The sequence below is a fragment of the Bacillus rossius genome, chromosome 1, assembly GCF_032445375.1.
Source record: "Bacillus rossius redtenbacheri isolate Brsri chromosome 1, Brsri_v3, whole genome shotgun sequence".
Classification (NCBI taxonomy): Eukaryota; Metazoa; Arthropoda; class Insecta; order Phasmatodea; family Bacillidae; genus Bacillus; species Bacillus rossius.
Genome location: NC_086330.1, coordinates 304,739,893 through 304,755,613, shown reverse-complemented (window position 1 = coordinate 304,755,613; position 15,721 = coordinate 304,739,893). Strand labels below are relative to the sequence as shown.

Genomic DNA, 15,721 nt, shown 5'->3' with positions numbered 1-15,721 from the left:
TTTCATAAAAGGAGGAAAATGAAAAAAAAAAAATAATCTTTAGATTGGTGAATATATTTAGGTATGAAAAACATACCTATTTTTCCCCTAATGTTTATTCTTAAATAATTTTATATTTAGCTTGGTCGAGTACACCATCTCAGTTTAGCCTGAGTTGGAACCCGCCTTCAACTTCTGAGTTAAGACTGTGTTTTCAACTACTCGGGTCCCTGTCACCAGCCAAGCCAGAGCCAAACTGTCTTCGCTTGTAGGAAGTCAGCATGAAGTAGCAATGACGGGCTCATTCGGTAGTCCAAGGTCACGAGGATGGACACTCTGGGCGTGATGTCACCCAAGTGGCTGATAATTTGCGATACCTTATGGCGGCAGTGTCCATAAATAGTTTCTATTCATGATTTAAAATAATTTTTAAAAAAACTTTAGTTAATTGGTTATATAGGTTTTACTAAGGTTTCAATATGCTTTTATTTAATGGTTTTGAGAGAGCATGAAACCATGTGATGAACAGTTTTAATTAACCATTCTAATGTAGCTTTGACAGTACATTTCTTGAATTTTAGTTTGTTATACAAAAATAGATACAATTTTCTTCCCAAAAACCTTGAAACACTTAAGGTTTCTACAGTTTTGGATAAACCAGATTGTTGTTGATTTAAGAATAGTTTCCAAAAAAAAAATGAAGAGTTTCACAACAAATGGTAAACTAATGGTTAATTCAAAATGTTTTGCTCTTAATTCACGCATTATAAGTTGGCCTTTTAGGCTCAGTCTCATGCCATGTTATTTTTTTTGTTTTTTCATTATTACTTTTATTTGAGGTCTATTTTAAAAATGTTTACTTTATACTCTCTTGCATTTGTTCTTCTGCTACAATTATTTTCAACAAATATTCACTTAGTGTAATACCATGGGTAAAAAAACACGTAAGTCTTCAAAATTATTATCATTTGCACATCTTTTTGCACCCATTATATTACACCAAGTGAATATCTGTTGAAAATATTGTTGGAAAAAACACAAATGCAACGTAGGTATAGAGTTAAAATTTCAGAAAAATCTCTTTAGTAAAAGAAACGAACAAAAAATGAAAAAAAAAAATCAACATGACGTGTGAGACAGAGCCTTAAGGTTCTCAAAATCAATAGATAAATTCTTACCAAATTTATAAAACCATTTAAAAGCAATTAACTGTGCTTATATTTTTATTTGATTTAAACACTCAAATCCTGGCTCGCACTCAGTGATAGGAAGGTACTTTCCCAAAGGCTCTCAAGACATCCTAACCACCTTAACTCACGGTGACAACCCTCCTGTTGAGTCAGTGCAACACTCCTGGGTTAAGTTCGGACTTACGCTTGATAATGATGCACACACACACTCACCGACAATTGCTCGTTGCCTGTCGGCAGGAAACCAGCCCGTGAGGCGACCGAACCATGCGCACGCGTGCTTGCCCAGTGCCCAAGAGGAACAGAAATAGTAGCAGAGACACGTCTGTGATCTGGTGGTTGTGATGAGGTTTTGGTGCCAAGCGTGAATTACAAAGAGAACAGTATTTAACTTAAAAATACAGTGTAATATAAAAACAAATTCATTACCAAATTGAAAACGCAAATCAAAAATTAAATATGTAAGCTGAGAATTTAGTATTCTAGGTTAAAATTTCTTAAATTATTTTAGTCATATGATTAAATAATAAAACTCTTTTACTAGCACACATGAACCTTAAGCATGATACATAATAAAAAAACCACTAGTTCCATTGCGGCACTTGCACTGCTGCTATTTGAACAGCCACCGTGCACAGGTGCAGACACGGCACCTCTGGCATGAGGAACTGCATGGATGTCAGTGATCATCATGACTTATCTGCAGTATGGTATGCTTGGCCATCAGCCCGAAGACTGGTTAGATCCTTCGAGGCGTTGGGAGCAGTCCGTGCTGATTCAAGCCCGGTGCCACTCGACAGCTCAGAGTCAACTCGCTCCAAGAAGGCATACTGACTCAGTTTGCTGTTTCTTCCCCTTCGTAGCCTGCATACATACAAGAGACATTGCATTATCCAGTAACATTAGTCCACTTTCAGCATTGACAGACTGATACCAGTGGAGTAGTCTGTTTCTGGCTTAACCACGAAAACTACAAAAAATCTATTTTTTTTATTTAAAAAACACATTTTGTGCAAGTGCTGAATTAGTAGTTAGGTTTACCGCAACCAGTGACATGGGTAGTTCTTTTTTGTCATGTTAGGCTCTGTAAAATATAGATAAATTTTTTTTTGTAGAAATTATGATTTGTGTCATTTTATATGTGAATGTGAATATTTTTTGCATGCTAGTGGTAGAATTTTAGAACGTGTTGTGGGTGGTAATACAGGCCCTTAGAGATGCTGACAGTACAGAATTCTACTCGCTGCAAATGGGCAGCCTGCATATGCACATGTCAGTCACACCCTCGAACAATTCATCTTCGTGCAACTTCACAATATTGCTTCACTAAACGAAGAAAAATATTTTACAGTAATAATGTGGCTGGCTGAACCCAACTAACTCTTCGCTTCAGTTACGATAATTTGGACCCACAAACAGAATGAGAATAAGCCAATTCTGAAATTGAAAAATTACGGCATGTAACTGAGGATTGGTGCATCTTTGGGTCACTCATCGCAAATCAGAGATGGCACTTAGAAGTTTCTAAATAACCTTAGTCAATTTTTGTCTCCTTGGCCGCAAGGCAAGCCCAGCATGAACCTATCCATCAGGCGACAGGTGTTTTCTGCCCTCCTTGGTGGACAATACTGCCGTGCCTTGACCATGACATCTGTGTATCCGGGGAGTCGCAGTGTCTCAGAGTACAGTGGGATAACATTATGGAGTACCTCTCTTTAAATGATAAACTATCAGATCCCTATAAGTATTTTTATATTTAGTAACTGTTCAGTGCAAAGTAGCTACTTTCATTACTGAGAGTCAGCTTCAACTTCATGTTGGATTATTATTATTCGCTAATTGCAGATTGTTATGAAAACATATTTAGAAAATGTGATTGTGGAAGCAATTTTGTATGTGTTTCCACAGCCATCACACAGCATTCTACATCCTGTGCATCAGTTGGCCTACTTATATAGTTCAGCGGAGTTTAAAAAAGGGCAGTTAATTTATCTGCATAAAGTTTAGTTAAATCTACATGCAAATTTTAAAACATCTCTGCTGGTTGAAAGAATGATGTAAAGATTTACTCTGTAAGACGAAATTATTCTTATTTATGGGCTAAATAAAGTTCTTGTAGGAATGAAATAATTTTTCAAGGCATTTACATTTTTTTTAGTATAGTTATTTTAAATTAAGATAATTTTTTTTTCCAATTATTTATCATACTTGCTAATTAATTCTCATATTGCAGTCTCAACCTCCAAAGTTTGCTTCAAATTTAAAACTAGAAGTTGTGATACACAAATTTTTTTACATCATCGTTCAACTATTTAATTCAAACTCAATACGAAAAAAACTATATGGCAAGTTAACAATATAGTTTTCCTACTGCTTTAGTATCAAGCTTTTCCCAACCTTACTTATGAGTGAGTATAAACTCTTGGCCCCAGTCTTTGCAAGAGTGAACTTAATCAGTTTTACTTAAAATTCTAATTGTATGTTATAATGTAAAGAAACAGATATATGGAAATTTCAAGCTACTCTTACATAAAGTCAACAGAGGAAGTCTGGCAACATTCTGTATAATCCATTAGCATTAGGCGGTGCACAGTTAGCAATAGATGAGGCTGAGAGGATTTCTAAAATACTTTTTTACTAGCGAAACGATAATTGTAATTTCCAACTGCGGACACTTTTTTAGCTTAATTGCTGTGCACTTGAAATCTTTAATCTTTTGGCAGCTGAAACAGCGGAACAGTAATTATTCTTTCTAGCTAAATAACCAGGTTGTGTACAGGTTATTAAATTCATGAAAAATGAGCAACTGAAGGACTAGTCATGAAAATCATGAAAAAGTAATAAACTGAAGGTCCAGTTATGAATATCATGAAAGAGTGAAGAAACTGACGGACTGATTATGAGAGTCACGAAGAAGTGAAGTAAATGGAGGACTGGTCATGAAAGTTGTGAAAAAGTGAAGAAACTGAAGAACTGGCCATCAAAGCAATGAAAAAAGGGAAGAAACTGAAGGACTGGTCATGAATATCATGAAAGTCAAGATAAAGTGACGAAACAGAAAGACTGGTCATGAAAGGTAAAAAAAAGTTGAAAAACTGAAAAACTTGTCATGAAAGTCACGAATAAGTGAAAAAACTGAAAGACTGGTCATGAGTGTAATGAAAAAGTGAAGAAACTGAAGGACTGGTAATGAAAATCAAGAAAGGCTGAAGAAACTGAATGACTATTCATGAAAGTCACAAACAAGTGAAGTAACTGAAACACTGGTCATGAAATTAAAAAAAAAAGTGAAGAAACTGAAGAACTGGTCATGAAAGTCATGAAAAGGTTCCTAAATAATGAGTAACAGTGCATTTTGGTTTTTGGCTCCTCACTTCAGTTTATAAAAGTCACACATAAAATAAAATAGTTGAATGGCTGTACACTTAAATAATGTTCCATTATGTCTGAAAATGTTTTAGCTTACTAACTAAAAATTGGCAAATTCCTGCAAATAGTATATTTATTTCATATTGTGTTTGATTTTGCATATTATGTTATATAAATATTGATCTTGTGATACAAAAATGTTGAAAATTTTTTTATTGTAATGTTCTGAAAAAATCTACAAATTTATTCACTAGGTATTTGTAGATGCCATGATTACCTAATGAATGTAGAAAGCTTTCTTTCTTGGTTTTTAATGGGCTCTCCAAGCGGGGTGCAAAGACTAGTGCATAACACGTATTATTATTGACATTACTTTGTGAACAGTACATAAAACCATTCTTGTGTTTGTATCTAAACTTGCATCCAAAATGCACATGAAAAGTATATTAAACAATTGATGTAAACATTAAAAATAATAACTTTAGACACAATTTTCATTTCAGGAAGGTTTTTCATTGGCCATGATCACTTAAGGATCATTTGTGTGTGGCAAGGGTTGCGAGCTAGACTCCAACACCTCACGTGCCTTATGTTATGAGCTCAGAGTCCACTATGATTTTAGAGGTCCGTTGCCTTAAGCCGTTGTGCATTACCATGCAACTTTAAACACTTCAAATAAATAAATAAATAAAAATTAATTGTAGAAGAGTGAAGATCAGAAACATAACCTAGCATAAACTATGAGCTTTATTGCATTCTGAGGGGGACAAAAATCTTGGACGTCTATGTCATTGTGATACTTGGGTATTTAAAATTTCATCATTCGTGACATACTATGCATTCTTAAAAAGGTTAATTTAATGGTCGAATAGCTGAAAAATTAGTGGTCGATAATATCAGTATCATACTTTTAAAAATTCAGTGTAGTGCAATTCATATTGCGTAGTTAAATTTTGTTACACTGTGCTTTAGCATCAGTTTCCATATATGCAATGTCACTGGATGTAATGTAATGTATGTCTTGAAGTGATCCTTACAATGTTGATTGTAACACATGTTACATGTAAGAGGAAGTGTGCTGTTGTTGCTTAGGAGGAAAAAAAACCAGTGAAATACTTATACTTTGCATTTTGCATTGGATTTCTTTTTTGTAAAAAAATTACGTAAATATCAAGAAGAAATAGTTTTTATTTATCTACAAATCCAGAAGACACCTCGCTTGGGGAAGCACGCAGCTTAACTTCATTAGCAATATAACGTTACTTTCTGAAGTCATTAAAAGTCAATCACTATGATTCTAGAGTTAATTCATCAGACCAACTGCGATTCAGTTTTTTGCAAACTCTTGCCTTGTGCAAACGCAGTAGCATTGTAGTGATGCATGGAAAAACAAAGTTACAATAACACTTTTTTTACACTTAATCATGTTAGTAAAAGTAAGCATGCTTCAAAATGCAAAATTTTTTCCTATTTTTTTTAAATATTAATATTCGTATTGGGCATGTGTAGCAGTCTAGTGTAGCACGTACTTGCGTTGGAGGGCATAAATGGTCTCCATGGGATATCTTGCGAGTTCAGTTCACAATAAGACTGGATTAATATTTCTGTACAGCCTGTATAAATCTTCTGAGGCTAGGTTATGCGTGAGTGGCCCATTACACTCTGTTCAAGATAAGAGGTCACTGTTTCGACAAATGCCTCGGCAAACATTCAGGCTTCAAGGGCTGGACACTACATTGTAATAAACAACACACACACAGATTCCTGTGGCCCCAGTCTAGCTAATCCGGTATCAATAATTGTGTTGTTAATTTTATAGGAATGTTCAGCTGTCGTCTGAATGTTCTCTGAGTACCTGTCAAAATGGATGTCTTATCTTGAATAGAGTAAATGTTCTTTGGTGTTCCATACTGACTTGGTACCATCCACAGCGGCTCAGATCTCATGTCTTTGGCTAAAAATCAAACAACTAAAAGTGCTATTCAATCATGAAGTGAACTCGCAAAATTATCATTTCTTTAGAGGTAAGACTTGGTTTTGTCGCAAAAGGCAATAAGTAAAAACATACGACCCGGTGTGTTGCCCTAAACTTAAGCATTATGCATTAGTGATTATGTGTAACTTAAATAAGTGTGGAAGTTTTAAAGAAATTTATAAATAACAGTTTACTAAAGTTAGATATTTATTTTTTGGAGTGTTGGTATCATTGTGAACTTCAGACTTGTAGAACTGTATTCAAATAACCAGATTACATATTATTTTTTTAATCGGCAGTTTGTGCCACTTTTTCTGTAACACAACACAGGTTTCTTGCCTCCTACTCTACACCTGCTTATGGTACTGTTTGTGTGTGACATCTGTGTGTGGTTTTTGATTTTCCAATGTTCCTACGTTGTAATTAATGTAATTTTTTCCCTCTCTCTTTGCTTTGCATGTAATCAATCATCTTCTCGGTGGACTGCATGACCTGAGAATAGGGAATTGTAAGTACTCAGCCTTTTCCAACTAACTGTTTCCCTCGTAGCTTAGTCACGTAGTTGTTTCAGGATGACGTTGGGTACCGGTCGGCCCCGCCATTTCTTTCAATCTGTCTCTCGCTAGCTCGCACAAGTTTGCCATGCACACGTGTTCGCGTGTTCCACACGTACGCCGTGTACATACACATGTGTCGTGCTCACGCTATGCACCCTCACTCCTCTGAGCTGCGACGATGTATGGGTTGAGTTTGAAGGAGTGAACTTTTATGTGTGGTTTTTTATTTCAGATGTGCAGCGTGATGTTGTGGAGTCTGATGTCAATTTACGATCTGGTCTGTTTGAGTTGTTCAGGCGCCTCTCACAGCCCCAGAGACCACACAGAGCTGTGACTGTGTGGCATCTCCCGAACTTCCACCTTTCACCATCTCGCGCTGGCTGCGATGTGTTCCTCCGTTGTTTCACTTTTGTTCTTACTGATGACTTCTAGTCTCATCAGTAAATCAAACATTGTTCTTTCAAATTATAATAAACAAATTAATTTGTAGCAGAAAAAAATTCAATGCAAATAACTTAATCAAACTGGATGTAGAATTAGGTACAGCATTTTCACATGAATATGATGTGTGCCCTAAAAATAACATTGTACAACAATGTATTGTTTATGTTTTAAGTTCCACAAATTTTACAAATTTTTTTGATAGCTGCACTGAACAACCAATCTGACTCGATTGTAGCTGGTGGAACGCTGAAGACTTCTGTACTGGCTTGCAAAATGAAATAAAACATTTTCTTTTAGTATGACCTAAATATCATAGTGTTATATCTTATATCAATACATGATAATATTAATTCAGTATAGTATTAATGGGTATTGAGGCATCAAGGTATCAACAGTCCCATACAATTTTTTTAATTGGTTAAACCTTTTTGAAAAAATTTCTAAACTTTTTTTTTCAAAGCATTGTGCAGGAAAAAGTTAGCAGTATCTATTAAAGCTGTGACTTACAGCGAAAGTGAGTGCATGAAACCCCAACGTAATGGGTCTAGTTCCAACATTAATGTATAAGAGCTGTAGGTCTCCACACACTGCAATGGCACGCTCAGTGAAGTGTTTCGGTCAACCTTGTAACCATTCTCGCAGTCGAGGTCAACGCAGGGCTCACTGAGTTTTGGGCCGGATCCACAGCAGCACTGCCGTGCAAGTGACAGTGAGGCGACAGGTGGTGCCCGGGAACAGACATGAAAATATCCAACTTCTTTTTATCCGACTCCCGTCTGCTTCCCGTTTGGGCGAGGTGACCGCTTTTGATTCATAAGTGAACATGATGATGAGAAACTTCTTCATAGATGTACCAACAAAATTAGGTAATCCAAAATATTTGAAGAAAACATTAAATTTATTTTGTTTGCATTTATGTGACAAAATAATTACACGTGATCATTGCATTGCGTAATTTAATCACCATACAGGGAATTAAATTTTTTACACAAAATTCCTTTTATTTACAACTCATACACATGTGTCCTTTGAAATATAATTTTGAATGCTAGCCATATTTGTCTCTCAGGGGTCCCGTTCAGTTCGTTCATGTTTTGTTCCCTGTTATTGTGAATTTGTCTTAAAGGGCCGCTGTAGAGGTTTATCACATACATATAGAATAATTTGAACTTGAGGCAATGTCCTTTTTTGGAGATCTTTTTCCTTTTGGAACAAGTTTTGAGTTGCTGCGGAGTCTTCCCCAGGCCTGCCAGGCTTCGTCTGAGATGTGTTGTTTAGTACACGATGTCTGTGAAACCCACCATTGCTAAGCAAGAGAGTATAACTTAATTAGCTTGTTTCTAAACATGCAGGATGAGCTAATGATGTCCATAGCCAACCTGTACGTAATGTCATCTTGAAGTAGTTACTACTTAACTTAACATTACATGCTCCTTTGTAATACAAGTTTAAATAAATCTTAACATGACTGTGCTGTTTCTGACTTCTTAAGTGATGGAGTTGCATACTTAAGCATGTTAAGCTGTACTTATGCACTTAGTTTAAGTTAATTTATTTCATTTTAGAATATAATCACATAAGTTATTTTCTTCTTAAAATATTATCTCCAGTCTCAAACTGTTTTTTCACAATTTTAATAATAATTAATGTTTAATTGAATTTCATCTTTTTTTTTTTTATAATGTTGTAAAGTGTTACATCATTTCAGTTGTAAATTTTGAGGGTTAGCATGTTGATATTTAACTTAAGGTTATAAAATATCAAAAAATTCTTGTAAAGTAATTAAACTAATTTGGATTATTGAATGTTTGTGTTGTCAAGACTAGTTTCGTGTCCAAGAAGACCACTAATAGGCCTTCGGTTACGTGTGTGTTAAGGTGTTTTGGTCCCTGTTGTCGAGGATTTTTCAAGTCTTAAGCCACAGCTCGCAAAAAAAGTCCCAATTACATTTCATGTCTCGACAGGGTGGAGGTCCTGGGTTTGGATACTGGTGGACTGGTGCGGTGATCATGACTTGTAGTTGCACACGGGAAATAATCATTCACTTCTTCTCTGGTGGTTGCATACTGGAGCCTGTTAGTGAATATCAGACTGTCACAAAGTACAGAAATCGTGGTAAGAAAATGATGCCCTGTCATGTGTAACATTTGCGTAGTGTAGAAGTCTCAGGATTTTTCGAATCGAGGGCCAATATTTTCCTCAGTACAAGTGTTGTGTGCTGCTCTGTGTCGCATGCACCATATCACTTAGAACATTACCTTGACTTTTCTTATGAGGATATGTTTTTAATTATCCTGAATAATGACTAAAGTAAAATAAATAAAGTTACTGTATTTTAAATAAAACATATTTGTATGTATTTTAAATTTGGCAAACAAAATTATCAAGGTTTCTTAAATACATTTTTGAAATTAAGAATTGATGGTACATCATCATATTAAAAAATAATAGAATAAAAGTAAAATGACATAACAATTCGTACTTAGGATGCCAAAACAATTTTACAAGAAAATACTGAAATTTTTTTTTTAATTTTAATTTATATCCTTTTAATGAATGAAAGGTACTTAGGTGAAATTTCTTGCATCAGTTTTAAAATGCATCCATTAGAGTGTGAGCCATCAGAAAAGTACTACTAAATATTTGAATTAAACTTAGTCTGCTTCATGTTTTGTGAAAGTTGTAAGAAAAATAACGCTCGTTGATATTTTGTATACAGACCATGACAACCTAGCGGGCCGCAAGTCACTTTGGACCGCTGGTTGAAAACCACTGGTATAGATATTTCAATATCAAGATCATAGTGAAAATGGAAAAATCCAAGACAAAGGGGACAAATCCTTCTCAATCTATTAGCAATATTATTTCTGTTTTATTACTGTTTGTTGAAACGATTGTCTCCAAGTAACAGAAATGTCGAAGGGTGGACGTGAGTAGTAGTTTTTTCGGGTTCCGCACTCAGGGTGTCTGCTGGGTCGTGAAAGTCTATTAAGTCCTAAAAAAAATGTCAAATGGAAAGTCAAATAGGCAAAAAAAAAAATTCAATCTTTTTTAGTCACTTAAAAGTGCTGGTATTGTTAAAAACTTTTTGATTATTTAATAAGGGAGTAATTAGTACTGCTACTGACAACAAAAGGGCTAACATAAAATTAATGGAGAATATAAATTGTTTAGTATGAATAAAATTTTAATAAAAATATAACTATATACTTCTTTACAAATTATTGGACAGCAATAATAAGATGGAATTTTTTTTCCCAACATTAAATAATAGTTTTAAAATCATATTGGAACAAATATGAGTTAAATGTATTTCATATTTTGAGGGCTGATCGCGCATTGCCGGTGATTTCGAGATGTTAACTATGGGCGCCACCACGTGGAAGGGCACGTGGACCCGGCGGAGTCTCTCACTCAGGGCGTGACGTAGCCCAAGTGGGGACGAGTTACCAGCCCTTTCTATCCTAGCTACCCAGACCTGGCCCGCTCTAGGCGTCGGGCACGCCACACTCCTAGACTCACTCACCACGTGATTAAATAAGTACTCACTTTATATTTATTCTCCAGATTTAATTTCACTAACACGTCTCTCTACACGCCCGTTACACGTTACACATTACACGGTTAAAAAGCCTGAGGCACGAATCGGTTTAGGTGAGGGCATGGTCCACACACGTGGCCATACTGCAAAGTATACTTATTACACGGTGATGAAAAACTCGACTGAGACAATTAATTAATTAAACAGCCCGCTGACCGAGAGCTGCCCCGAGGATGACGAACGAAAGCGATTTAAAAAGAATTAACGATACAGAAATTACTTGGTCAGTGATGAACAAAGGTTGAGGTCCCCGGGGTGCTGGCGCGTCTGCTCTCGGTCAGTGATGAAGATGGACTGGGCTGAGCTCATCGCTCGCAGGTGGCAACATGGCGCCCTTCGCGCCAACACAATTACCGTTACTGTATTCTACGACTCCGTGCCCCGGCGAAAGTTGAGTAAATTACAGATAAACATTAAAAATATATAAAAATTACTGACAATGGAAAGTTTGTTACTATTTACTTATTTAATGATAATTCATATAAAAGCATTCCTATCCTCGTCCAAGTCCGTGCCTGTTCGGGTCCGCCCGGGCAACGTCTATAGTTATTTAAGGTAACTTATTTAAATTAAGGAAACACAAGTAAACTACACAGCACTGGGGCGAAGATGGATGAAAACAAAAAGGGTTTACAAATAATATTAAAACGTAGCAAATTAGGGGTGCGGCGCACTGCAGCTAAGCGCCCTCTTGCCGGGCTAGACACACACGCACACACGCACGCACGAGCGGGAGGTTTGAATATAGATGGTGGTTGGGCGGTGTCGTATCGGGCTCAAAGGGGCCGCAGGCCCGGACGACGTCAATTTATATTTGTAAATACTTAAACACAACTATAAATAAATACTTTTTCAGTAGTGCAATTTCCTTTATTTTTGCTTGCTTTGTTTTCATCTTATCAAAATATTTTCCGACAGCAGATAGTCCTGCTGTCTGGACTTAAGCAGTTCTGCTGTTTACTGCTACTTGTTATAAATACTGGTTAGGTATATCAGTCCCATTAACAAATTGAATCTTGGATGTTCACTTTCATAATTAACAACAGTGCCTAAATTTCTGTTTAATATATTGCACAACGTGATAGGCCGCAGCTCTTCTGCTCTTTGAGTACCAACAAATACTAGTTATATGAAAGAAAAAGTATTTGGAATTTAATTGAATATTAAAAAAAAAATCATGTATTATGTTGTTCACATACTAGCACAGGCTTATAGATATTACATGCCGCTGAGAAATAACGTGGCTAGTCCAGGGAAAAGTCATAGATTTTTTTTATTTTCCAGAAAAAGTAGGGAAAACAGATGAGGTATTAAAATTAGTTTATGCAGACCTTAAAAAAGTAGAACTTGAAAAATCGAGGCAAAACCTACCTTGGTCACTCTAAAGCTTGATCACAAGGCTTCCCTCATCACTAGCAAAGGAGACATTCACTGAATGTTCACTCGCGCGACCTGGCGGGCACCCCGGCGGGGTCACGTCACCGCGCGGGGAGCCAGCTGGCGAACGGTCCGCGCGATGCCCGCAGGAGAAGGAGGACGGCCCGCTGTACAAGTTCTACGAGGTGATCCTGGATGCGGGCGGAGACTTCATGAACAAGATCACGACGATGCGCGACCTCACGCTGTTCGCACCGTCCAACGAGGCGTGGTCGGACAAGGAGCTGGCCAACCTGTTCGGCAACCGCGAGAAGCTGCGCGAGATCCTCGACCTGCACCTCGTGCCCGACCGCCTCAAGGTCGACCGCATCATCGAGCAGAACGTGAACCAGGTGGGTGCCAGTGCTGCCACGCCTCGTTGCCTTCTCCGCGGTCACTGCCGTCGCTCGTCCACGTTTCAGATGGCATTACACGGAGAAACCATCAGAACTGTGTAACGCCGGAAGTTGCATATGATCGATCATCCCTCCCTTTTAGGTTTCATTAAGTGCTCATCAAAACAGTCAGTTAAATGTGTGTTTCAGGTTGACTTAAGCGATGTGATTGCTGCATGCTAGATGTTTATGTAAATATGTAGTACATGTTTCAAACACACAGAGAACTATTTAACTTCAAAATTTTTGCCTCTTCTTTGTGCCAGTCGCTTCCTCCGATTATATAAGATTCAATTTTGTTGTTTTGAGCCTGGTTGACCGGCCTGGGCCTGTTTGCTAGACCTCACGGTGCTGTGCTCACTCATCTGTTGTCACTGTTCATGGCGGCTGGTATTGCGATCATCTTGCAAGTGACTACTCTCCTTTGACCAAGGGCAGAGGTGGCCAATAATCAGGTAGGCTTTCATAAACTTAACACTGGATCATGAAGAAAAGCTCACTCAACACTAAATTAGGCCAATGAGGAAGCAGCAGCAGTATTAGAGTATGGGAGTGATTCACCTGGAAATAAGTTCACAGAGTTATGAATATCTCTTCCAACCAAACAAGGAATAAGAGCACGGGAGGGATTGCAGTGGTCGAGTGATTACACCACTCACCTCTCAGCGGGGTGATGCCTGGGGTGTTCATGAGTTTTAGATGGTGTGATTGTTGCAGTGGGTTTGCAGGTGCTCCAGTTCGCTACGGCCCAGTACTCTGTCATGCTCCACCCCTTTCATCGCCCTCTCCTCATCATATGCACGACCTCGGTGTGATTCTGATCATGGCTTTTCCAATGGCTTACGTCCTGCACAATTCTGTCTTTGCAGTACCAATGAATAACCTGAAGTGCAGCAGTACCCTGAAGTCTAGTTTGTCACCATGTTTTAGAAATTGTTTAAGACACAGGGGTAGGCACCAAAAGACACTTATCTTGATTTCAGCAGATTTTAGGCTATAACAATTTGATATTATTTAATTTTCACATTTTGTGTTTGGTAAAGCATAGTTTATAATTAAATGTTATTTCGGAAGTTAGTAGTCACTGGTTGTTTCAGATAGTTTCCTCTGCAGTCATTGGCATTTAGTATTGAATTAATTTGTAGGAATAACTACAACTGTAATAATACTATGTATAGGCACTATAATATGTGGTTTTTACAAATATCTTAATGCATGATCTATGCTTTAACAAAGACAAATTTTCAAAATCAAAAGCTTAAAAATTATTATGGCATAAAATATGAAACCAATGTGGCAGCTTTTGGTTTCTGTCTTGCCTCCTTAACTATAGTGTTGAAAGTGATTTGAAACATGTAAATTGAGTGTAGTAGTGAATTAGTGAATGTCTTGGGAATTAATAGCCATAACACTTGTCTGTCACATTAACAATACTCACATTAACAATACACATCATGTTGTAGGCATGTGGCCTTGTTGTAAGCTCACAAACTTTGCCTGTAAACTGTGTCGATCAACATTTCTTTTGAATGCTGAAATTCAGTGAATAAAACTACACAACACCAAAATCCTACTAAAAGATTTAATAACACAACATTTAACCAAATTATTTTTATTGGGAGAGCTTAAAAATATTTTTTTCCCCTCTGTTCATTGAGTGATAGAAATAATTAATTACAAGGTGTTACATGTCACAAAAGTCACGAAAAAGTAATGAAACAGAAAGATTGTCACAAAAGACATAAAAATGCTCAGAAATAAACATAAACATTGTTGGAAGTCACAAAATTAATTTAAAGCAGCCGTTTGTTAAATGCAGTTTGTTTTTTGGCACCTTACTCGGAGAGTGTTCATTTATATGGAAATTATCTTTGAAAAGGTTTTATCTTTCTAATTTTAAAGTTGGCACACCCCTGTGATTAGTAGAGCTATATCAGTTTATGCTTGATTTTGCTTATTATGTGTCTATAAATCACTCTCTGATATAAAAAGTTTGTAAGAATATTTTTTAAAAGGTCCTGAAATGTTCTGAAATTGGTTTATGAGTTATTTGTATATGCCCTAGAATGTACATTTTATTGCACTGGAAACTTAAAAACGAAAAGGTGAAAATATATTTTTTTTTTGTAGTAAATATTCCAATAAGTTAATTGAACGTGAGCCATCAATATAACCTATAAAAATAATTGTGGCAAACTTGAAGTGGCAAATACAAATGAGATTTTACTGCTGGTATGATGTATCAACATTCCCAGTAAGACCCAAATAGAGGCAGAATTAAATAATGACCTCCAAAATGCAAACATCTATGGTAGAGCAAGAAATACGTTTTCTTCTGTTGCAGCACAGTACATATGTTTTTTGTGTTTGAACTAAATTATTCTGTCTTGTTTATGTGTTTGAACAGTTTATAATAATTTTTTATTCTATTGAAATATGGTTTTGCAACCTCTCCTCCTTCAGTAGAGGTACTGTAAACTCTCCACTCAGCTAGGAGCAATACAGATTTTAAGAAAACTCAAAACATTTTCTATCCAGAACTGCCAACTTCACTGGCACTTATCTATTCCGAGTGAGTTCTCGGTTTGCTTTAAAATGTTGGACAGATTTTAACTAAAACAAATACGGAGTGAAATGGATAAAATTTATATCTGCACAGATCATAGGCGTGCGCAGAACTTCAGTATTGGTGGTGCCAGATTACAGAACAGACCTGTCATTCACGGACCCTGAGCCTAAGGAAAAATTTGGATTTGAAAGCGCAAAATGGTGCTATTTAAGGTGTTTCCGAACAA

General features: G+C 36.7%; 1 protein-coding gene across 3 annotated transcripts in view; it reads left to right on the top strand.

Moving 5' to 3' along the window:
- LOC134527853 (fasciclin-1) overlaps positions 1-15,721 on the top strand; it is a 222,445-nt gene that overhangs the window by 120,842 nt on the left and 85,882 nt on the right. For all 3 annotated transcript variants that reach the window (XM_063360812.1, XM_063360815.1, XM_063360814.1), the window contains exon 7: positions 12,642-12,884. In XM_063360812.1, the coding sequence (XP_063216882.1) occupies positions 12,642-12,884 (243 nt within the window). The remainder of the gene's footprint in view (positions 1-12,641; positions 12,885-15,721) is intronic.